The following is a 23,036-nucleotide window of genomic DNA, read 5'->3' as shown; positions in this document are numbered from 1 at the left end:
AACAAGAAAACATTTCTAACTTGTAAGTCATTCAGAGAGGAATCTTGTCTTGAGTATCCTTCCCCCTCACTCCGCTTCCATCCTTGGTTAGTCATCACTTCCTGCCCAGTCTATCTGAGATATTTCTTCCATTCATTCTTTCCCAGTACCAGATGCAGGTCTAGAATATCTCTCATATCATTTGGTCTACTGTCTCCTGCCTTTTCGGTGATACATGACCACCAATTAAAACACAGCCCTAAGTCACATCCTTGCCCAGCTCACAAAACATGAACAGTTCACCATTTCCTACCAAATTAGGTCTAGTGTGATCTCTGCCTTCCGCAGTATAACCTATCCGAGCATCTGTCTTCTTACTCCTTAGCTTCCATTCTACAGAACTAAGAGTTGTTTCCGCAAATACACCCAGGGCTTTCTTATTTTTTTCATGTATAAAAATCATCACCACCACTCCCCCTCCTAAATTCCACAAGTGTAAATCCTAGGCCTCCAAGTAATGGCCCAACGCAAATGCCAATTCTTCTAATACACCTCCTAGAAACCCCAGGCCTGTTACGACCTTTATCGCCAAACTGAGGCACCCCATGGCAATAATCTCAATCTACTTGTAGAGCTGTAAGGTCTGATTTCTATCACTACCTTTGGCTCCCATGGCCTGAGTATAACATCCTTGAGGAAAGGGACGTGTTCCTAGCCAGCATCGCCCTCGCACACAGTCCCAGCTTCATCGTGCTTAATTTCGTTTAACGCAATACATCCAGCCGAAAGGGCCGGACGCGGACGCCCGTTGCCGGATTCACACGTACACTCACAAGCACATTCAAATCCTGTCTTGCCCTGGGACACACACGTGTCCTCTGGCCAGAGCCCTGGAACTGTCTTGAGAGGCCCAGCCTGTGGGCGTTTCCATTCCAGCCAGCGGAAGGGGAGGCTCATTTCTTTAAAACCGCTCCAAGGGATACATGTTACTTGGAACCTCCCACGGCCTCCACCCTACGAGCAGCTTAAGCTCTGCTTCCTCTCAGAGCAGTATCACACCGGTTCTGGGAGTCCCAGCCTGGTCGCGCCGGGCTCGGGTTCCGCGGATCCCCCTCCCGATAGCGCTTGGTAGCACCCGCTTTGTCAGCGCGCTGCGCTCGCGGGTTACCCTCCGGCTCTCGCCGGCCGGCGGCAGACAGCTAGTCAGCGGCCGCAGCTGCCGCCGCTCCAGCCTCTTCATCTCTGGCTCGCCTGCTCAGGACTCTCCCCCGGGCCGCCGCTGGGCGAGAAGGAGCCCGGGAGCCGCCGTCTGGACGGGCTTGAGAGTCTGCTCGGCTCGCCCGCCTCGCCCGGGCCCCGCGGGTCGGTCGGGCACGCGAGGGGCCGCGGCGGTTGTGGCGGCGGCGCCCGGCATGTATCAGAGCCCGCGGCGGCTCTGCTCCGCCCTGCTGCAGAGGGACGCGCCCGGCCTGTGTCGCCCGCCCGGCCCGCGACCGCGCCTTCGCTCGCCCCCGCCCGCGACCGCCCCCCGGCCCGCGTCCCCCCGGCTACTGGCGGCGGCCTCAGCGGCCCGCGGCGTCGCGAGGTGCTGCTCCCGAACAGGTGAGTGCCCGGCGGTTCTGGGCGGAGAACGCGGTTGCGGCCAACGTTTGGCCGCCACCTGGAGACGGCGCGGAATGAATGAGAAGCCGGGGGCTGCCGGGCGGTGGGGTCGGGCCGGGGAGCGGGTCCCCTGGTCCCCGAGCCGCCGTCTCCGCTCCCCTTTACCTCTCTGCCCTCGCCCGCCCTGGCCTGGGGCTTGAACCGCGTCTGGTAAGGACTGGAACCCGGTGGTAGCTTCCCGTTTGATCCTCGGATGCAGTGCTTTCAGTGTCTCTCGCTCTTGACCTATGTTGAATTTCCCCCTTCCGAGGCCGGGAATTATTTGTGTTGGTTTTATTTCTTATTGCGCTAATGATGGAAAATCTATGAAAAAATCCAAAGTTACATTTATCTGAACATGGGGCTCTTATGGCTTAGATATTCTGAATTCCTTAAAAATGTCGTATTACCAATGTATTATAATGAGCATTGACTCTTTTTACATTGATTTGAAATTTTGGGGAGCCTTCCACTCTTAATATTTGTGTCATTGAGCCCTGTATACCTGGGATTAAGATCTTGTAAAGGTGATGCCATCCGTTTGCCAAGAGCCAATTTTATACCTCACGTGCGCTGGACTTTCCCTTTTTTGCCATCTCGGTTTCTGCCGGCGGACCCATTACTGCCGCCACCATTTACAGACAAATTAGTCATGCTTTTAAAATGAGGAGTAAAACTTCTCTTTCAAAACTTGTAATTCATCACACTAAAAATTGTGTTTCGGTTGTGCTCAAGTTAGGTTATTGGTGTTTAGGACATCTGTATGAGCACCTTAGGTTATAAATAACTACGGTTTGCTCCAAAAGTTTTGGATTAATTTAAGGAAAGATTGAGCAGTAGAGCGAGTGCGTGCAATGTGGCTTTTTTAATTCATGAAAGTGATAATCCAAAATGTGATTGAAGCCAAGACTTTACTTAGATTATTGACAGATGTTTAGGTTGAGATACACTTCCAAGATTAGGATGTTTAAACTGGTTACTGGGAGACTATATTCTTTAAAAGGATGAACTTGACATTCACATTGAGATTTTCTTTCCAGTTCCAGAGGAATTTGGCACATTGTGAAATAACTTAGGATAGGTACCATCTAATAGCTGTTAGTGTTTTTTCTTGCTGGAAACTTTCAAGAGGAACGTTGTTAGGTTAGAAGTGGGAGAAGTAAAAAGTAAACTAGCTGCTGTCTCCCGAAGCATATCTCATTATCTTAACCTCTTACTCTAAATTCCCTCCAGGTCTTTCAGAGGCAATAGGTTAGTCAGTAGGTTCATCCTGGGGACAGATAGCTTGTGTAATACAGATACAGATAGCTCTAATGTTAGCTGAGGAAACAGGTCAGATAGAACATTTTAAATCTTAGGCTTCTGACACAAAGTTTAGTGAACTTTCTAAAAGTCTCCTGAAATCCCCTAGTTTTATAAAGAAATTGCAAAAATTGATGGTCCAACCACTGTGGACAGTTAGTACAACATTTAGGCAGTTTTCTGGTTTCATGCAGTTTTCACTGCAGCTACTTGTTGGAAGAAACTCATGAATAAATTCATTTGCCTGATCATTCATTCAAAAAGTCTTTACAGGATGTCTCATTCTGTAGGTGCTTTATTATAGGAGGCAAAAGAATGAGACTTAGTCTGCCTCTAAGGAGTTTAGTGCCCAGTAAGAGATGAAAGAAATGACTATTTAATGAAATCAAACACCTTTCATTCTCTTACAATTAAAGGTTTGCAAATAGCACAAAGGTGCTGGAGGACAGGAATTCCCTTTCTGCAATGGTCATCTTTTTAGGCTTCAAAAGTGGCTGGCGTTTGAGCTGGGCCTTGAAAGAGATTAAAACATTTCTTCACTTGGGAAAAGCCAAGAACCAACTGGAAAGCAAGAGGCATGGAGGTGGCAGGGTGAGAGAAGAGGTACCTTGAAATTGATTTCCCAAAGAGCCTCAGAACCAGCTTTAGGTGCTTTAAAAAAATCCAGATTCATAAATCCTACTGTAGAATTTTTGAAATTACACATTTCTTAACAAAATAACAATAATAAAGTCCAGATTATTATATGCCCCATGTAAGTTTAGACATCTGGCTAGAGAAGCCTTCAGGGAGCTGAAAGCTACTCTACCCTCCAGAGTCTTTTGGGGGAGGGTTTGGTAGTAAATCCTAACACTTGACTCCATTGGATAATCAATTCCTAATTTATGCCCCTTGGCAATCAGAAGTCACTGGGAAAGATGAGTACAGCCCCTTGGCAGTTATCAAATACTAGGTTATTAGAATTTAAAGGGGACCTTGGAGATGATCTCAGTATTTGGATAGCTTTTCAAAGGGAAGGACAGCAGCCCCCATAAAGAAGCAGCAGTTGTACTGGGTGAGATGTGGTCGGGAGTCATCCGTGGGTTTATAAACGCCTTCTTCCAGATCCTTCCTCAGAAAGTAAAAATTTGGCTGAATTACTGTTCACTACTGGAACATGTTACTTTTCTTCTTGGTACAATTTTACAAGCAAGTACCAGCTCATTTGAAGAGGCGGCTGTATTTAGTATGTCCCTTAACAACATGAGTAAGCTGCTTATGAGAAGAAATGGAAAAGCTTGTAATTACCAAGCTTCTACTGAAATACACTGCTTTCTTTGTAGGAGAACTAAGGTATCATTTTGCTGTAGCATCCAACTGTAAGAGTAAATAGAATTATTGGGGGCTTTTGAATTAATAAGCATGGCTCCAGAGTCACATTCAACACACTTATATGAACATTTGCAAATCATTTAACCTTGCTTACTGGACTTTACCTAGAAAAAATAAGGTAAATTGGTATCAATTGATCCCACAAGTTTTACTGAACACAGTTCATTTAAAAGGTCCAGATACTACATTGCATCTCCTGACTAATTGCTGTGGAAGTTGAGAAGAAAGAAATCAGTGTGGCTGACTTTGTGGGGAAAAACTTTTCTTTGAATAGGACAAGTAGGTCAGGGAGAGGAGACCATGTGCCTGAAAGATGGCAGATAGGGGAGCAGTGATGAACTGTTGGGAAAGGGGTACTTCCAGAATCATCTGGGATGCTTTTTAAGATGCGCATTTCTGGTCTTTGGCCTATCTGTTTAAATCAAGTTTTCCTGAAGGGAATCCTGGTTAAGTTGTATATTTAACAAGTGTCCCAGATGATTCTTTCTGAAAAGCCTAGGGACTAGTTTATAAATCTCCACTCCTCCTTTCCAGAGGTGCTTATTCCTGGAAAGTTCTGGAAGCTCAGAGGATTCTGGAAGAGTGTTAAGATCTTTGAGCTTGAGGGCCTAAGACAATTAAGGAGACCCCTGAGCAAGAACATTTACCTCAACAAAAGCGAACTTCAAGGAAAGGAAATGATTGGTTTGTGAAAGTGAGACAAAACTTGGCACTGACATAGTGATGGGAGTGGATCCGTGTAGCTGTCTCCCTTTTAGAGTGGGTAGGTGATTGCATGTCAGTTCCTGTGCTGTTCGCTAAAAAAGAGGTGAAGAGGGTATATTCTGGCTCTTGGAAAGAGGAGGAAGGGAGGCTCGCAGCATATATATTTAAGGAGTCACTCTAATCAGGATTTATAGGACCTTGATAACCACTTGGATGGTCCTCACACTTGAATACTTAGAAATTTGAAGGATGGTGTGCATGGGTATTTGACTGCATAGTAAACCCACTTGTATTTTTTAAAAGCAACTATAAAATATTTTGGGTTTCTTGGAATATAAATCCTTATAAGGGGGCATCAGCCTTCCCACAGGAAGATGTAAGACCACAAGCAAAAATCTTAGCTGCCCTCTTGTTTCTACTTGGTTACAAAACAGCACCTGAAACATAAGTTACCCTGAGTTCAGTGTCAGATGTGGGGGTGTGCCCAGGGAAAGTGGGCTAAAGAAAATTATTCCTGTTAGATTTGAATGACCCTGTGAAATGCAGTCATCCTCCCAACCAACCCTGTCTGTGAAAACCATGGACTGACTATATCCTTATATATGAGGGACTTCTGGCATCTGTGGGGAGGGGTCCTGGAACCAATCCCCCTCAGATAACTTAGGGATGACTGTTTCTCCCAACACTATTAAAAAGACCGGGCCCCACTTGGATCTTCTGAATTTTAGCTTGTGCTAGTGGGCCCTGAGCAGCTGGTTCTGATTTGTAGCCCGGGCAGAGGAGAGGAGGCTTGTTTTTACTAAGTGCTTGGAAGCCTCTCAGAATTTTCTTAGGTGTTAATTCTCCTGCCCCCTGAAGTTAGACTGCTATTGGATTATGAGAGATTGAAAGGAAAATTTATGATAGAGAGGAAAGTTTTTTAAAACCATCTTAATTTCCTGCTCAGAATTGGAGTAGTATGAGTACAAAGTTACATGCAGCTAAAATCCCAGTACAGAAAAGCTGCAGTATGATGTCCCGCCGAGCCCTAGTCTTGTGCATAGTCTCCCTTCCCTTCCCCACCCTTTCCCGCAACTCTGAGCTTCCAGGACTGGGGCAGGTCCATTTGCCATCTGCAAACCAGCTTGGGACTCAGTACCTCACCCAGTACAGGAACAAGAAAATTACTTTGCAGATTCTCATACCTTGGATATGATAGTTCTATTTCCATTATGCTTGGCTTCCATGGATAATAACCGTCACTGAGGGACTTGCTCAGGAAGATGTTTTTTCAAATTTTATAGTTCAGATAGGTTGGCTGAGATGTATTCCAGAATTAATTTCTCAAATAGTTAATTCTGAGTTTTGTTTGGAAAATTTTCATGTTAGTGTTTTAAAATAAATTTTTCTTAATTGCAGAAGTAACTCATGCCCATTAATAAAAATATTTTTCCTCAGAACTTAAATTTCTTTGTGAGTAGTTATTGTCTCTGTAGGGTTATAGGATTTTTCTTATCCTTGGTGTTCAAAAGTTCTGTCAGGATAAACGGTCTCATCGTCAGGTGAGCCCAGTCAAAGACATACCATCCTTTAGCACAGGAAAGATTTCTGTTATTTCTTGGATTATTTTATCCACTGTGTCATCTCCTGTTGTCACGTTGTTTAAACTCCCGTTAGACTGTTGGCCGTGTGGATCTGTTCCGTGGTTCGTGAAGTTTTCCGAATATTTCTATTTTGCGGTCGTTTACAGTTGCTGGACTTTATCTAGTTCTCCGCTTCTTTTTTCATAGAAGCGTACTCTCATTTTTGTGTCCATAATATCCTGCTATAGTTGCATGCGTGTCTCCCTCATGCGGCTCCTCCAGGGTAGAGCAGTTTCGCGCCTCTTGAAGTGGGCGGGCGAGGTGGGCGGGGCGCGGGGCGGGGGCAGCCAGGCTTCCTGCGGAGCGTCCAAGGGGGCAGGCTGGACACCTTCCCCTTTGCCCGAGCGAGGCAGGCTTCCTTCTCTATACAACGATTAGTCCCCCACCCCCAACCGCTCTTTAAATATCCGAGTCCAGAGTTAGCTCCTGGTCTGCTGCTTTCCTTCCGGACCAACACCCCTGGGAGCCCTTCCAAGGCTTGTCGCCCATTCCCTGAAGGATCCTCTGGTTCCATCCCACGGGCAGAAGCCACCCATGCCAGCTTCGGTCTGTGTGGGAAGGGAGGTGGCGGAACTAGTGCAGCTGTTTCAAAGGCCATTTTTGAAAGAAATACCCCACTAGTTGCCCCTCAGCCTCTCCTGCCCTTTGTCTTTGTGGACTCAGAGCTCCCTTGGGAAGAACCATATTTAATTTACCTTTAGTTGCTGGTACTCTTTTTTCCTCCACTCTGGCTTCTCTCTTAATTGAAACCTGTCTCTGTCTTGCTGGAATTTTTGACCCATTGATGGCATTCTTTTCGTATTTTACATACTGTTTTCATCTTTAAAAAAATTTGAATACGTGTACTTTATTCCTGGAAGTTCTTAGGAAGAGTAATGTTCCGCTTCATCCCCGATGAGCTGTGACCTGTTGCGATTGTATGCAACATATCAATTCCCATTTTAAAAATGAGCCATTGGACTACAGATGTTTAAACCCCAGACAGTTTCACTTCAGATTTTTAAAGATGATTCTATTCCTGCATGTGCCTTAATTATTCAAGCAAGGCTACCGAAATTTATATATGAAAATTGTTTTTCCCTGTTTTAAATGACTGAATCGTTCATTGGTTATGTGAAGTATGTACAAACTACAACTCATTTAAGTATAATCTAGTGCAGGAGTCTGCAAACTTTCTCTTTAAAGAGCCAGCTAGTAAATATTTTAGGCGTTATAGGCCAAATAACTGTTACCATTATTCAGCTCTGCTGCTGTAGTGTGGAAGCAGCCATAGACAATACATAAACCTTATCGATAGACATTGAAATTTGAATTTAATATTTTTTCACTTGTCATGAAATATGACTTTTTTTCCAACCATTTAAAAATGTGAAAGATCACAAGCAGCACAAATACAGGGCACCGGCCAGAATGGCTCACGGGATTGCGGATCCCCAGTCTAGAGGGAAGAACTCTGTACTATCAGCGCAATATTCCTCAGCTCCCATATTTCTATTTATAGCTGTAAACCTGGCCACTTCTTGAGTACCCCAGAAATGTTAGTGATGGGCATCATATAGAAACACAGATCTGATGATGTCTTTGTGGAGAGCACTTGTCCCACCAGATTCTTTTAGTTTCTGCCTTTTCAATCCATCCAGGGCATTATGCTAGGAAAGCCCAGCTTGTGGAGATGCTTGGCCAGCCAAGTAACAATTGAACACCAATTTAATGTGTTAACCTGAGCTTTCATGGGGAGAGATTTCCTTTTCCTTAGCCATATCTTCTAGAAGAATCTGGTATGACTAAAGGTACAGCTCAGCCTTATCCAGAAAACACTTTGGCATTCTTGTCTGTGACTGCTGCCTAGCAAAGTAAGGTCGCTGGGATTGTCACACTGTCTCGAAGCTTGTATTTTTAGGTTAAGAGTCGTGACCTTCACTTGATATCTCTAGTAATGCCATGTGGGTCGTTACACCGCTTTGTACACTTTGTGCTGTGCCAATGTGTGTGCTGTAATGGCAGTGACTGATGGTAGTGACCTGGCAGATGCAGGAGGTGGAATTCGACCTCTGTTTATTCCTGTGTGTGCCCCTGGCTCGGCTCCATCCAGTTGTCCTGGCTTCGGATCAGTAGTCAGAGATGCTGATGAGCAGTGGTCCAAGGTGCAAGCAGCCTTCTCCAGGGCCAGACCTTTGTCAGTTGTGCAATCCTTACAGAACTGTGTCATCGCTTAACCTGTGTATCCATGTCTCTAAAATGGCAAATAACTATTTCACTGGAGTATTGGAAAGAGCAATGAAGATAGATGGAAAGAGTGTGACACATGCTGGGCTCTTAAATGTTAATAGCTTCTCTTTAAACCCAGAAAGCAGCTTCATCAAACTTAACAAAATAGGTAACATTTAGCTACCACTTAAGGATGTGCTAAGTATATATAGTTTAACTCAATTCTCAGCAACTCGATGAAGTAGGTCACAGTGATCCCCAGTTGAAGAAACTGAGTCACAGAGAGGGAAATAATTTGTTCAGGATCCGATTCGTAAGAGGAGCTGGGATTTGAAACCCACTCAGAAGCCTAACTTAAACACAATGCCTGTGTTTAAGACCATTTTGCCTCTAGAGCTGTAGACTGGACTCAGAGAAAAGTCAGCTTTAGCCATAAGGCTTTCACAAGCTAACATACCCAGCTGCCAAGTACTCCAGGCCTGCCAGTCATTAGTCAGTCATTAGTATGAAATTTGAAGACTGGTCACTGACTAAGATACTTGACCTTCACCAGAAAATAGTGTATTTTCCTAAATTGGCACTTAGAATCCAGTCTCTTAGAACCAGGGATTAGTTATTGCACTACAAGTCCATACTCCTACACAAAATTTGAAGGTGGTCCCATTCATTTACCAGGTGGACCTGTGGGGGCATGTTGCACTGTTTGGTTTTCTAGCTGATGGGTACAGAACACAAAGAGAGGGCCCTGACTATAGAATTCCAGAAAGATGGTTACATTTAATAGTGACTCAGGACAAGTCATTTGTGAGCCTCGGTGTCTTCATCTGTAAAATAGCTAAGGAGTTCTTGAGGGTCTCAGCAAGTGCTCTGCCAGTGTTTGACAGGATCCTTGACACTCTGTTGTTTGCCATCCTTTGATCAACATTGTTGAAGCACGGGGCTGGGTATCTGGGGAAGTGGTAGACAAGGTAGATATAGGCCCTGTCCTCTGGAGCTTAGTCTAATGAGTAAAGGACAGGGCTTGTAGTTCAAATATCAAGAGTGATTTAAGTAAGAGAATCAGGCCAGGGGTAAGAAAAGGGGAGCCACTGGGGCCTGCTCCATGTAGCTGTGAAGTGTAGGGGCTGTGAGTATTGATTTCTTCAGTAAATATTAAATATACCACATATCCACATTCAAGCTGTTTTAGGTCGATTGTCCACATATAAGCTGTTTTAGGTCAATGGTTATCCTGTAAATATTTTCACTCACTTGTCTTAGTGATCACATTTATAACTCAAGAACCTACTCTTAAGTCTGAATATTCGTCGCCAAGTGAGCTAAGCTTTCTGAGGTGGTTCAACACACGGCCAGTAGGTGGCAGCATAGGATTGCTGTTTCAGTGATGCCTTCCTGTGACGTCTGTCCTTTACAGTTTTGTGTGCTTTTAGTCTTGGAGGTTTCCTTGGGCTCAAGGTTGGTCAGCTCCAGCAGCTTCTCAGGTGTGTATCCAGATAATCCTGGCATTTGCTTAGCTTTTGCTTTTAATCAGCATTTTTGCCAAGCCTTTGCTTCAAAGGACTAAGCTTAGACTAACTGTGAGAAATTATTAACAGGCCGAATGGTTTGGGCAAACTCTAGAATTGCTGGGTAACTAGAGAAACATTGTGTGGAGAGAGGTCCTTCTGCTGTGATCTGCGTGCTGTTAGGACTGCTTGGAATGGTCAGCCCCATCAGTCTGGGTCTCCAATGTTAGGATTCCCCCCCAGCATTCTGATTATTGAATGAAGGTGTTTCATTAAACCGTCCCTGATCATTGCCCTCTGATGGTTGGCACTCTTAGGAACTTATATTGTAGTTTGCCTGTTGCTTTAGAACAGCAATTTATGTAGTATTTGGTAGAATAAAGAATAAACATTCTGTATTTTAGTGATTAGCCCACTTTTGCTTAATTTATTAGGAAAATAAAGGGATGACAAACAGGGGGATTTTACAAATCACTACTGTATTTCTGGAATCTAAATAATCTGAATTCTCTGGTAAAGGCTAATATAAGGATAAGAATTATTTATTCCTATAAAGCAGTGAGGTATTCATCATCATCATCATCATCATCATCATCATCATGATGGAATGCAGGCATCCAGTTTTGTGTGTATTTGGAAATACAGAACTGGGAAATGGCAAGCAATGGGAGCAGTGCAGCTACATGAGAATTTCAGCTGCTTTCATTGGCCTTTTGCCTGTGTAGATTATATCATGTGTATGTATTACATTGAGAATGATGCCTGATACTGCGATCTAGTAAACTGTCTGGGGAAAATTAATTTGGGGCAAAAACCGAATATAATATGGAGTCAAATAAAAAATAGCCCATCTCCAAACACATTATATTGGACCTAGAAGCCAGTATGAGTGCCAGTTAAGTTCAGCAGAGGTTTTGTCAAGAAATAATACATTCCACATACACCAGAAATTGACACAACGTTGTAAACTGATTGTAACTCAATAAAATTAAAAATAATAATAAATAATATGTTCCAGTATCTTAAGCTACCATCTGGGTGAATTGTTTGTGCTGCCTCCCTTCGGGAAAGTGGCTTTCCATGTTACTATTCTGAACTTTAGACAATCGTTTTAAAGCCCTAAATGGCAGCACCTATTAAGGCATAAAACTTCAGTAGAAAGCAGTCTTGGAATCAAACATGTGTCTGATTTATGTGTGAAAAGGATTTTTTTTAATGGTTGATACTCGAAAGTGATTATTTTTTAAAACAGGTGAGAGACAATGGGAATTGTTACTAGGTTGTAACAATTGTTACTCAGTTATAATTGCCCACCCCTTTTATAGAGGCATAATCAGAGTGGCATAATCAGAGGACTGTGGTGAGAATTACTTGAAAATACCACAGTCGAAGCAAGCAGAATTTGTGAGTGGTGCATAGTAAGCATTCAGCAGTCACTAGTTGTCACTGGAATCATTCTTAGGATGGGAGAGGGACAGGAGGGTGCCCCAGTCTTCAGCCTTCCTTTGTCCTCAAATCTACATAAATTGCCTTACTACCTTAGGTGGATCTGAGCCTTGGTTTACAGGATTATAAGTAAAAAAACAGCATGTGGAGTCCTCATAGTGTCCGCTTTTAGTTCCTAATTCCCTAGCCGGTGTTTTGTACTTTGAACTGATGTCTGTATGTTACCAGAAAGTTTTGTGTTGAGAAGTAACTGAGTAAGTTCATTTGTTCCTTGGGCTAGAAGCAGAAAAGAACTGAAGTCAGGAAGAATTGGGACTTCCCCAAATCCCTTCTGATTTGATTCAGTAACCTGACTTCCTGAGAAGACTATTTTTGAGGTATAGAGTCTAGGTTGGATATTAGGAATGATGGGATAAAGGTGAGGGGAAGTGATCCATGATTGGAGGTAGTACTGGTCTGTGGAGACAGCTTGCAGCAGTGGCGTCCCACATTTGGTGGTCAGAGGCTGTCAGTTTGAAACAAATTTGGTTATGTGCTCTGTGTCTGTATGAATTATAGACATGCCTACTTTATTATTTCATTGTGTCTTAATTTTACTTTTTTGGGGGGGATAATTAGGTTTATTTTTATTTATTTATTTATTTTTTTTGAGGTACTGGGGATTGAACCCAGGACCTTTTGTATGCTAAGCATGCACTCCACCACTTGAGCTATACCTTCCCTTCCCCCCTCATTTCATCTTTTTTAGATGGAAAAGTTCTCATTTTCTTCCCAGGGGATTGCTCTGTTTATGTCCCCGAACAGGATGTCCACACTTTGATGACGGTTAATCCAGCATAGACATTTTCTGGACATTAGTGAAAACTATTGAGTGCCCCACAGTTTGTTTATATGGGTTAATATATAACGTAATATATGATATGTATATCATGTAAATAGTAAACTTGAGAATTTTAAAATGCTTATCAAGTCATTTAATTTAGTAATAAAGTCAGGGTTAACATAAGTAACATTTTTGTGGAAAAAATAGCTTTTCCAAAACAAAGAGAAATTAGTGAAAAGAGTGACATTGTTTGACATTTTTGGAAATCTCTTTAAAAGTCTGGCTTAATAAGAGACATCTGTATTCTCATAATCTCCCTTCAATCTGTTGTGATATGTTGTTTTTGTTAAAATAAATGAAGACAATCCAGTCTCTCACAGAAACGTAGTTGGAAAAAAGTTTTAACAGCCTTTTAAGAAAATCATTCTTTGTTTTCTGTATTTATTTGCAGTGTGGAATCTGATACCAGATGAATGAACTATTTGTATTCTGTTACCCTGTAATCCACTGATTTGCCTGGCACTTTGAATGGGTCTTTTGCCCATGTGTAATTTTGTGTTAGTGGTATGGGAAATGTTGGTTAACTGGGTTATACAGTATAAAAATAACCTTAAGTAAGATCACCACCCATCTTGTCCAGCTCCTGATGGCAGACATGTTTTGCGAAATTTTCACTGGGAGATTTTTATCGTTGACCCAAATGCTGTCCATTGTTTTCCTTAAAGTGACAGGTTCACATCATACACTTTAGTTTCTGTCTGACATCCAGGTCTGGTTAACTGTAGTTTGTCAGTTTGTGGAGGTAAAGATGGTGTTCTGTGAAGACCGGGGCAAGTTCATTTTGCAGCAAAAGTGTTTGTGTGGACTTTTCATTTTGTCACATACTAAAAACGTCACCAAGACTCTATATTTAACAAAAGTACTTATTACTGCCTAATTAAGGACATTTTAAAGTAAAACTGGCATTAGCAAAAAGAAAAACCCATGTGTGGTGGTGGAGAGCACAGCAGCTACTGGTGGAGCCCGGAGCTGCTGCTGGATTTGTGCGGACACAGCAGCCTCACCACGGCTGCAGGCAAAGCAAAGACCAGCACAGTGAAAATGGCAAATGGTGTCTTGTGTTGTGGGAAGAGTTTGGTCATGCCCTCCTGCAGAAGGGTCTCAGACACCACCTAGGGTCTGTGAGCTACCCTCGGGCTTCATCTTCTCTTCATTCTGTCACTCATCCTTTGGCCGGACCGCAGCCTTGCCAAGCATGTTCCTTTCTCAGGGCCTTTTTTTTTAACTCTGGCATTTGCTCTTCCCCCTGCTCAGAGTGTTCTTGGATTTCTTCTATAAGACTGGTGTCCTTACCACATTCAGGTCTCTCAACTTCCATCTTTTAGTGAGACTTCCTTGAGCATCTTGTATAATAAATGAGCATCTCCAGTGGGCCAGAGTGGTGGCAAGTGTGTGTGTGTGTGTGAGTGAGGCGGGGGTTATGGTGGCCACCTACGACCAAGTGAGTGGTGTCCTCAGGAATTAGGGGTGATTCTCTTAGTCCTATTTTTTAAGTCTTTTTCTGATTATTCTTACCCATCCTGACTGTTTTAGCCCTTCCTATACCCTAGCCCATTCCACACAGTATCCACTCACTTTTGTTATTCACGTGTATTAATCTCTGCCAAAAACTTGTTACCTTCTTGAAAAGGTCAGCTCATGTTTTATAGATATGAAGTGCCCTTCCCAAACTCAGAGAATAGGGAAATAAGAATGTAAAATTAACATACTGAGGACTGTGAGGTTGGATTAGATCGCAGATACTAGTTTTACCAGAGACAACCGGCCAGGAGAGTGAACTGCGGAGGTGGACAGAGCGCGGCGTGCACAGTGGGAGCAGAGTCCACTGTCTGGGAGGCAGACCAGCAGGAACATCTTTCAGGACCATTGTGTCTCCCTGTCTTGATTCCATGCTCACCGTGCAACAGGGTGATTTGTTGCCTGATGACCAGATACTTTGGTATCAGAAGGCATGTCCCAGGCCGCTTTGTCACTAAGTAATCTGGTATTCAGGCTTGCATTGGTCCATCTTGGGGACTATCTTTGGGTTTCCTACAAGATTGGAGGAACAGGGACAGGTAAATACTCCCAAACCATTCCTCTCTACCCAGTCTCAGTCAAAATTTAACCTAATTACCCCTTTCTTGGGTAAGTAAATCTGTGGTGAAACAAGAGCAAAAGTTCTATGTTAGTAAAACTTTTAAAGACAGTCCTCAGTAATACTCCGCACGGAGTACTGTTATCACAGATGACAGATTGTCCATTTGAGGTCTCAAATTTGAGGGGAATAAAAGTCATTCTGAGTAACATTCAAGTTTTCTTGATAGAGATGTATGTTCCTCCAGTGCAAGTAGTAGAGATTATTTTGAAGTTGCTACCAGTTTTAACCTAGGTGCATTTTCCAAATAATCTTAAAGAAATTATGGTCACTTAACAAGCCCTCATCTTAATTTTTTTGGTTTTTTTTTTCTTAATTTTGTTTTTTGCGGGTGGAGGTAATTAGATTTATTTTGGTTTTTCAATGGAGGAACTGGGGATTGAGCCTACTCTACCACTTCAGCTATACCCTCTCCCCTATTTTTTTTTTTTTTTTATTTTTTAAATTGAAGTATAATTGATTTACCATGTTAGTTTCTGGTGTAAGCATAGTGTTTCAGTTATATATATATAGGTACACATGCACAGTTTTCCATTATGGTTTATTATAGGATGTTGAATATAGTTCCCAGGGAACAAGCCCTCGTTTTAGAGGCTCTGTAAGCAGGTCTAGAGAATGTGGAAAAGCTCAACAGTGGTAGAGCTGGGACTGGAATTATAAAGGACCTAGTACTGTAGCCCATGCTGCAGTATGTCCTTCATCTTTTTGCTGCAAAACCTTTTCTTTTGATGGTAGATTTAATTTTTGAAAACTACCAAAAGTCATTCAGTCACAAATAAGATGGATGACAAGATTTAATAATTCACTATGGGTCTAAAATGAGCTAGCTTTAACAGGAATGTTTTCCTCGAGTGTTGTTGCTAATAGCTTATAAATGTATTTCCAAAACCAAACCAAAAAAGGACCACAAGGAATGATGGGATTAGAATATCCAGTTTGCTTCATCTCACATCTGCACAACAGTCTCAGAATAACGATTCTAATACTACATTACTATGATCACAGTTAAATATGCTTTCCTCTTTGGTCCCTGCTCCCCCACCAACACATGCTCTTTGTTTGGTCCTACTAAATCTTTGTTCACTATTCGATCACATAGCCCTTATTGTACTCTCTTTTAACCTCATTTAGATTTTATTTTCTAAGCAGCTATATATTTAATATAGTACCACCTTGTTCTTATCAATATTTCTGGTCATTTGGTCTAAGGCTTGTTGTCTAGTTCCAAGAGTGGCAAGATTTTTCTGAAAAGGGCAGGATAGCAAACATTTAGGCTTTGAAGGCTAAAAATGATCCTGTCACACAGTGTGTGTCTATGTGCGTGGGTGTGTGTGTAAAACCATTCTTAGCTTGAGAACTGTACAGAAATACATCCGGCTGCAGTCTGCATCCCTAGTCTAGTAGTTTCTGCACTAAGGGCTCATGGAGTCAATATTTAGTTTCGCTGGATATAAAATCCTAGACTCACATGTAGATAAGCCATATATATACACATCATACACTTTAGTTATGTATATAGTTTGTCAGTTCAGATATGTAACTTCATTTTCTTCTGATATGAAACACTGCAGTTGAAGTCTGGTGATAGATACTCTAAGTTACCTGCTGTTTTTGCCCAGATGCCAAAGGGATTTCTTTCTTTTTCTTTACAGTCCAGTTGGTGTTGGTCATTCTTGGTTGATATTCTCAGGTATGTGATGTGTTTTTTCAATAAATAGTTTCAAGTATTAAAAAAAAATTCTTTTTAGAATAATAAAGATAAGGCAGACCTTTATGTGTTGATGGTTTGAGTATGTCCACGATGCATGTTTTTTTGCCTCATAATTAATTTTTCCCTTTTAAACAGTTCATTTTAATTTTTTCCAGCTTTATTGAGGTGTATTTAACAAATAATAATTGTATGTATTTAAGACACACCACGTAATGTATTATTTGGATACCTTGTGAAATGATTACCTCAGTCGAGCTAATTAACATGTCACTCACATTGTTGTGTGTGTTTAGTGGGTGGGCAAGATCACTTAAGATCTGCTCTTAGGAGATTTTAAGAATACAGCACAATGTTACTAACTGTAGTCACCATGCTGTATGTTAACACTCCAGAACTTCATCCTGCATGAATGAAACTTTGTACTCTTGGTTCTTGATTCAAGTATTCTTGATTTAGTTTTTAGTATTTATTTTATTTCCTTGCATTGGTTTTTCCAATACATGAACCTTTGTTACCATATGTTGTATCTTAATATAATAACATAATATTTGCCACTGTCTCTCAAATACTTTATCTCATTTCTTTTTGTTATTTTTTTGTTATAAATCCTTTTTGTTGCCTCGGCCTGTGTTTTCTAATTCTGATTGAAGCTATTCTGTCATTTTCTCAATGACTTAGATTGTTTTGCAATAGGATACAGTTTTGATCATGTCTTTCTGGCATGCTTTCACTGTCTAAACGGATGTTATTCTGCTTCTTATTCACTTTCTGTGAAGGTTTTCTAAGTTTTTAGAAGGAAGTGTGGTTCAGGAGTTTTTCTGGCTTCACAGGACTGTTCAAACCTTTGACACCTATTGGACCCTATTGCGTCTTTTTCACACACATTTTCACATACTTGCTTTTTATCAGAGTAACCACCCCAAAACTCAGCTTGGCAAAGATATGATGCCATCAAAAGGATGTAGAGCAATCCTGTTGAAACTGGATCAAATCAAGCTGGTAGTCTGCTTAGAGCCTGACAGATATCAAATACTGCCGTTTGTTGCACACCGTGGTGCCTGTGTTTGCTGGCTGCGGCGCACTCTGTCAGTCTGGTCCACCGCTGGGGTGATGCTGATGCTGCTCATCTCGAAACCACACTTGAGAAACCAGTAGGACCTTTCACTGATTTTTTTTTTTTTTTAATAGAAAAGGAAGATTTTCAAAGTTATACTGCCAGCCAAGAAATCTCTTCTTTGGACTCATGTACTCAGATAGGCAAGCAAATTGGTGAAAAAGAACTGTATATATTCCATTCGAACAGTTTGGAAACGTGTGTGCGTGGTTTTGCGCATGTGTGCTTGTGAGAAGAGCAGACTTGCTTGCAGTTAGTTGCACGAACACAAAGATGTATGTTGGGAAAACTGGTTTGCATTTCTTTGCCTTAATCTAGATTTATAGTTGGAGGGTGGGTTGGGGAACTACTTGTTGATGAAAAGGAACCATAGAGAGCATGCTTGCATGCTTGTTGACTTTGGTGTTTAAGGACACTTGGTGAATATTTGAATTTGCTTTTGTGACCTGCTCCAGTGAACTTGATTGCCTGCCAAATAATGTTTTATGAAGAAGACTTGGTGTCTTTCAAGAAAGGGCAAGACATGGTTGGGGTAGGGGAATGCAGATTCCTCTGTACCAGGATTCTTCATGCACACAATCTTAGATATTGTTCAAGTAAAACCTGCCCCTAATTTACACTATAATGAAGAGAAAACAGGGTTGACCTAAAAGAGCTATCAGCTACTTCCCCGTGAAGTGGCAGGTACAGCTCTCCTCAAGCTAATTCCTTGAAGGTTGTGCACTGTCAGTGAATTCAAATCTAGTTAACATAAAAATGTACTGAAGCAGTGCTTCCTGCCCCTCTCCTCACCCTTTCCCCCCAGGATCCCAGGAAATGCGGACAACTGTCGCTTACCCCTTCACCATCCCCTTTTCTGATTTTTAAAACATCTGGCAATTGATATTAGATTACAGACTACATTGCTCGGTGATGTTCACAGAATTCTGCAGAGAGCCAGAGCCCTGACGTCGGGTTAACATCTACGAGAGATGGGGTCTGGACCTAGTCCCATAGCAGAGATGCCGTGGCTGGAGCAGCAGCCTGCTTTCACCTCAGCTCTTCTCCAGGACTAACTGGGCTTTCGGTCATTTCCCTCTTTACAAACTGGACTTCGAGTTCTTACTACAATACGTAGACAAAAGAGTGTGGATTTGGTTTAGCCATGCTTTCATATGACGGGGTTTATAAATTATAAAGACAAATTCTAGATTCAAATAAGCCATAGAGATTGAGGTATTTCAACAGTAGTATTTCAAGTGCTTGTCCTAGTGAGAAGTGAGACTCTGGAAACTCCTTCACTCCACTGTGTGGAGCTGGCTTTACATGTGACAACATCGCCCTAAATTGAGCTCTTGGCTTTGGGCAGTAAATGCTTTATCTTGTAGCTGAGCTGGATGAAAATGGAAGAAAGGCAGGCAAAGAAGCTGCGTGTGTAACTGTGCTTTCCTTCCCTGTAGTGTATTCCATGGGAAACGGTACGAGCAGACTCTATAGTGCTCTCGCCAAGACACTGAACAGCAGCGCCGCCTCCCAGCACCCAGAGTATTTGGTGGCACCTGACCCAGAACATCTGGAGCCCATTGATCCTAAAGAGCTCCTCGAGGAATGCAGGGCTGTCCTGCACACTCGCCCTCCCCGCTTCCAGAGGGATTTTGTGGATCTGAGGGCAGACTGCCCCAGTAGCCACCACCCACCTATTAGGGTCATGCAGTGGAACATCCTCGCCCAAGGTATGCCTGATGAGTCTGCAGCTGAGCTGTGATTGCCTTCCTGCTTTTGCACGTCCCGATGCACTGAGGTGTGATGTGGAGGGAAGAGGCGTGGGCAGTCCGAGGTGCAGGAGGGGCGGTGACCAGGGCAGCAGGGGGAGCTCCAGAGGGGGAGGTTAGGAAAGGGAGTCATCTGGTTTTCACCATCAAATCCCAATGGATTCCATACCCTCCAGCTTGTAGGCTGTCTATTGAGTGCAGTGAAAGTCTGTGTGCTTCACAGCACACCTAGATTTAAAGGACCCTGTCTTTATCAGCCTCAAACTTTCTGTTGTCTCCAGCTTTCAGTCCACAGCACTACACTAGGATAACATTTGCTAGAAACTGAGTCTACTGAATGCGCTGGGAGCTGTGGCTAGGTACTCTTGTAGCCAGATTCTCATCCCAGTGTTATCTTTATAACCTGATGCCAAAGAGATGTTGCTTCAGCTTTCTGTTCACCAAGATACTACTTTGATCTGGTAGCAAGGAAGCCTTTCCTGGGTCTGCTGAATTAAAAGCAGGTGTGTAAGTCAACTTACTGTTGTATTGCCTATTGTGCAGCAGTTGATATTTTAAGAGGAACTGGGGTCACCTTTCACCCCCTTTTCTTATGCCCTGAGTTTCCAACCTTTGATGCTTTTTTTTCCCCAGCTTTTCATCCATAAACAGGAAAAGATGCCTATTTAAAATAGGCGTCATTTCTTCTGAGTGGTGTCCATATAGACCTGATATGACTTATAGTCAGTGTTGAACTCAGTATATAGAGTTGAATATATTTATTTCATATGATGTAGTTTAGATCGCTGGGAATGCAGAGAGCCCTGTTTAAGGCTAAAATTTAAACTCTTATGTCCCAGAATGTAGTGACATGAAATAGTTTTAATATGAAAGAAAATCTGTTGTTTGCTCCATCTGGATGGGAAAGGGTTATTTATTTAGTTCGCCAGATCAGTGCAGTAATAGAGAAGAATCACCCAAAGCATCCGAAGCAGAGGAAGCACCGGAAGGTAGCAGCAAACCTAAGGTGACTCCCAGGTACTAGAAGTCATGGTTCTTAGTAGCTGACAGCTGACTGGCTTCTTTATTTCAGCTCTTGGAGAAGGCAAAGACAACTTTGTCCAGTGCCCTATCGAAGCACTCAAGTGGGAAGAAAGGAAGTGTCTCATCCTGGAAGAAATCCTAGCCTACCAGCCTGATATCCTGTGCCTCCAAGAGGTGGACCACTATTTTGACACCTTCCACCCACTTCTCAGTAGACTGGGCTATCAAGGCACATTCTTCCCCAAGCCTTGGTCACCGTGTCTAGACGTAGAACACAACAACGGGCCGGATGGCTGTGCCCTGTTTTTTCTTCAGAACCGATTCAAGCTGGTCAACAGTGCCAACATCAGGCTGACAGCCATGACTCTGAAAACCAATCAGGTGGCCATCGCCCAGACGCTGGAGTGCAAGGAGTCCAGCCGACAGTTCTGCATCGCCGTCACCCACTTAAAAGCACGTACTGGCTGGGAGCGATTTCGATCAGCTCAAGGCTGTGACCTTCTCCAGAACCTGCAGAACATCACCCAAGGAGCCAAGATTCCCCTTATTGTTTGTGGGGACTTCAATGCAGAGCCCACGGAGGAGGTCTACAAACACTTTGCTTCCTCCAGCCTCAACCTGAACAGCGCCTACAAGCTGCTGAGTGCTGACGGGCAGTCGGAGCCCCCGTACACGACCTGGAAGATCCGGACCTCGGGGGAGTGCCGCCACACCCTGGACTACATCTGGTATTCCAAGCATGCTCTCAGTGTGTGCTCGGCTCTGGATTTGCTCACTGAGGAACAGATCGGACCCAACCGCCTACCATCCTTCAATTACCCTTCAGACCACCTGTCTCTAGTGTGTGACTTCAGCTTTAATGAGGAACCTTGATGGACTTTTATAAGTGCTTGTCTTTTTAATCACAGGAGTTTTAACCAGGGATGTTTCAGGAAACTGAAGTAGGATAAGAAGTTGACCAAGGAAGGATTCCCAGTTTCCCCAGCTTCACTTTCCGTGTTTCCAGCATGCCCTCGGGAAGGAACCCCATAGCTCACAACCCCTTTCCATTAAAACCTACGGCAAAAAAGGTGTTTGCACTCCAGTTTTGGTTTGTACTGTTTTCTTCCCTGTAGCATTTTCTTGATCATTTAAGGGCATTATGTTAGGCTTGTTTTGAAGCTTTTTCAGTTGAGGATGCTATATAAAAATAGACTTGCTTGAGTCCTCCATAACTAACAATAAGTATGCAGGAGTAGTTTCTGTAGACACCACTGCAAGTTATTTATTTGTGGTTTTTTAAATGTCAGCAAGTTATGCATGGCAATATTTATTTTTTATATCTTCATGTAAAATTAAGTAAATTAAAGCAGTATGAACATTTTAAAACCATGCAAAACATTAAGTTATAGAGTAATTTATAGAAATTTTCTTAAAGCTTTAAAGATGTTTTTACTTAGGGTCTAACAATCGTAGTGTACAAAGAAACTGTTTAACCTAGAGGGGTTTTTGTTATTTAAATGGAGTATCAGTTCTCCTTGATAGGTTCTTCATGAATCCTTGCTTTGCCTCCATGTTCCCTATTACTGTGTTTCTTTAAGTGAGTCCACTGCCAGTCTTCATTATTTAATCAGTGTTATACATTTCCAGTTTTCCATCAGAATGGTTGTGGTGTGTGTTTGAGGTCACTTAGTGCCATTATTTGTAATGGTATGTGCTTTTCACAGTAGGTTATTTGGGAGCTTTTATGTGGCAGTGGCTAAAAAGTCGGGACCTTTTCAGAGATGGGAAACTATTTCTAGCCTGTTAATGAGGTTGTCGTTAAAATTTACTAAGTTTACTGGTTCAAAAATTCTAGAAAGAAGGATATAAAGTTAGAAAAACAGCCCAGAATTCTCTTCCATCAGAAATCAAAATGGTATAGGTAACAGGTAAAGCCCCTTTCAAACAAAATCACCCAAAATAGCCTAATGGTAATAAATTAAAAGTATTTTAATCCATGAGTTGTAAATATTCAAGATTAATAAATGGTCTTTCAAAGCTAGTGTTTTTAATATCTTGTCTTTTTAATGCAAAAAGAATCTGAGAGTTGATTTGATCTTTCAATACTGTTAATGTGGTGCCCACACTATCCCTTTACATGCAGACCTGTTTTGGTGGGGGGTGGTAAACAGTTTATTCTAGGAAGAGCAACTCACTGAGATAAAACCGTTTTAAAATTTACACATGTACTGTTCATTGTTTCTAAGAACAGTTTAGAGATTTAGCTTTTTAAATTTACATAGTTATCAAAGGAATAAAGCCAACCACAAAATAAGAATCAACAGAATGCAGTAATCCAGTCATAAAGGACAGTCAAATGTGCTTGCACATATTCAAGAAATCAATCATCTAAGTTATAAATAGTTCATTTGTGTCCTTTTTTAAGATTCCACATATAAGCGATCAGACCTTCATTTTTTAAATGGACACAGGTGGATCTGAGCTGCACATCAAAGGCATCTGCGCTATGCTTACTAGGTATCTTAGTGCTAAGGTTGGGATCCCCAGAATAGCTCATCCAGATATTCTACATTAGAACCACTTTTGAAACAAATGAGGTTTTCAGTACATTGTACACGTAAAATCTTGGGGTTACCTGGAAGGAATGGCAATCAGG

At 42.3% G+C, this 23,036-nt stretch overlaps 1 protein-coding gene across 3 annotated transcripts; it reads left to right on the top strand.

Annotated features, from left to right (window-relative positions):
- Positions 1-987: 987 nt before the first annotated feature.
- On the top strand, positions 988-22,421 carry NOCT (nocturnin). 3 transcript variants are annotated; one of them, XM_031465921.2, is made up of 3 exons: positions 988-1,581; positions 19,064-19,336; positions 20,448-22,421. In XM_031465921.2, the coding sequence occupies exons 1-3, from the start codon at positions 1,392-1,394 to the stop codon at positions 21,269-21,271; spliced, it is 1,287 nt and encodes a 428-aa protein (XP_031321781.2). In that variant the 5' UTR covers positions 988-1,391; the 3' UTR covers positions 21,272-22,421. The 3 variants fall into 3 exon arrangements, with proteins under 3 accessions (XP_031321781.2, XP_064351064.1, XP_064351094.1); XM_064494994.1 differs by lacking the exon at positions 988-1,581 and adding an exon at positions 10,136-10,309; XM_064495024.1 differs by lacking the exon at positions 988-1,581 and adding an exon at positions 16,452-16,489.
- Positions 22,422-23,036: the final 615 nt, after the last annotated feature.

Source organism: Camelus dromedarius, chromosome 1, assembly GCF_036321535.1.
Source record: "Camelus dromedarius isolate mCamDro1 chromosome 1, mCamDro1.pat, whole genome shotgun sequence".
Taxonomy (NCBI): Eukaryota; Metazoa; Chordata; class Mammalia; order Artiodactyla; family Camelidae; genus Camelus; species Camelus dromedarius.
Note: the sequence above shows the minus strand (reverse complement) of the source record. Positions and strands in the feature narration are given on the sequence as shown.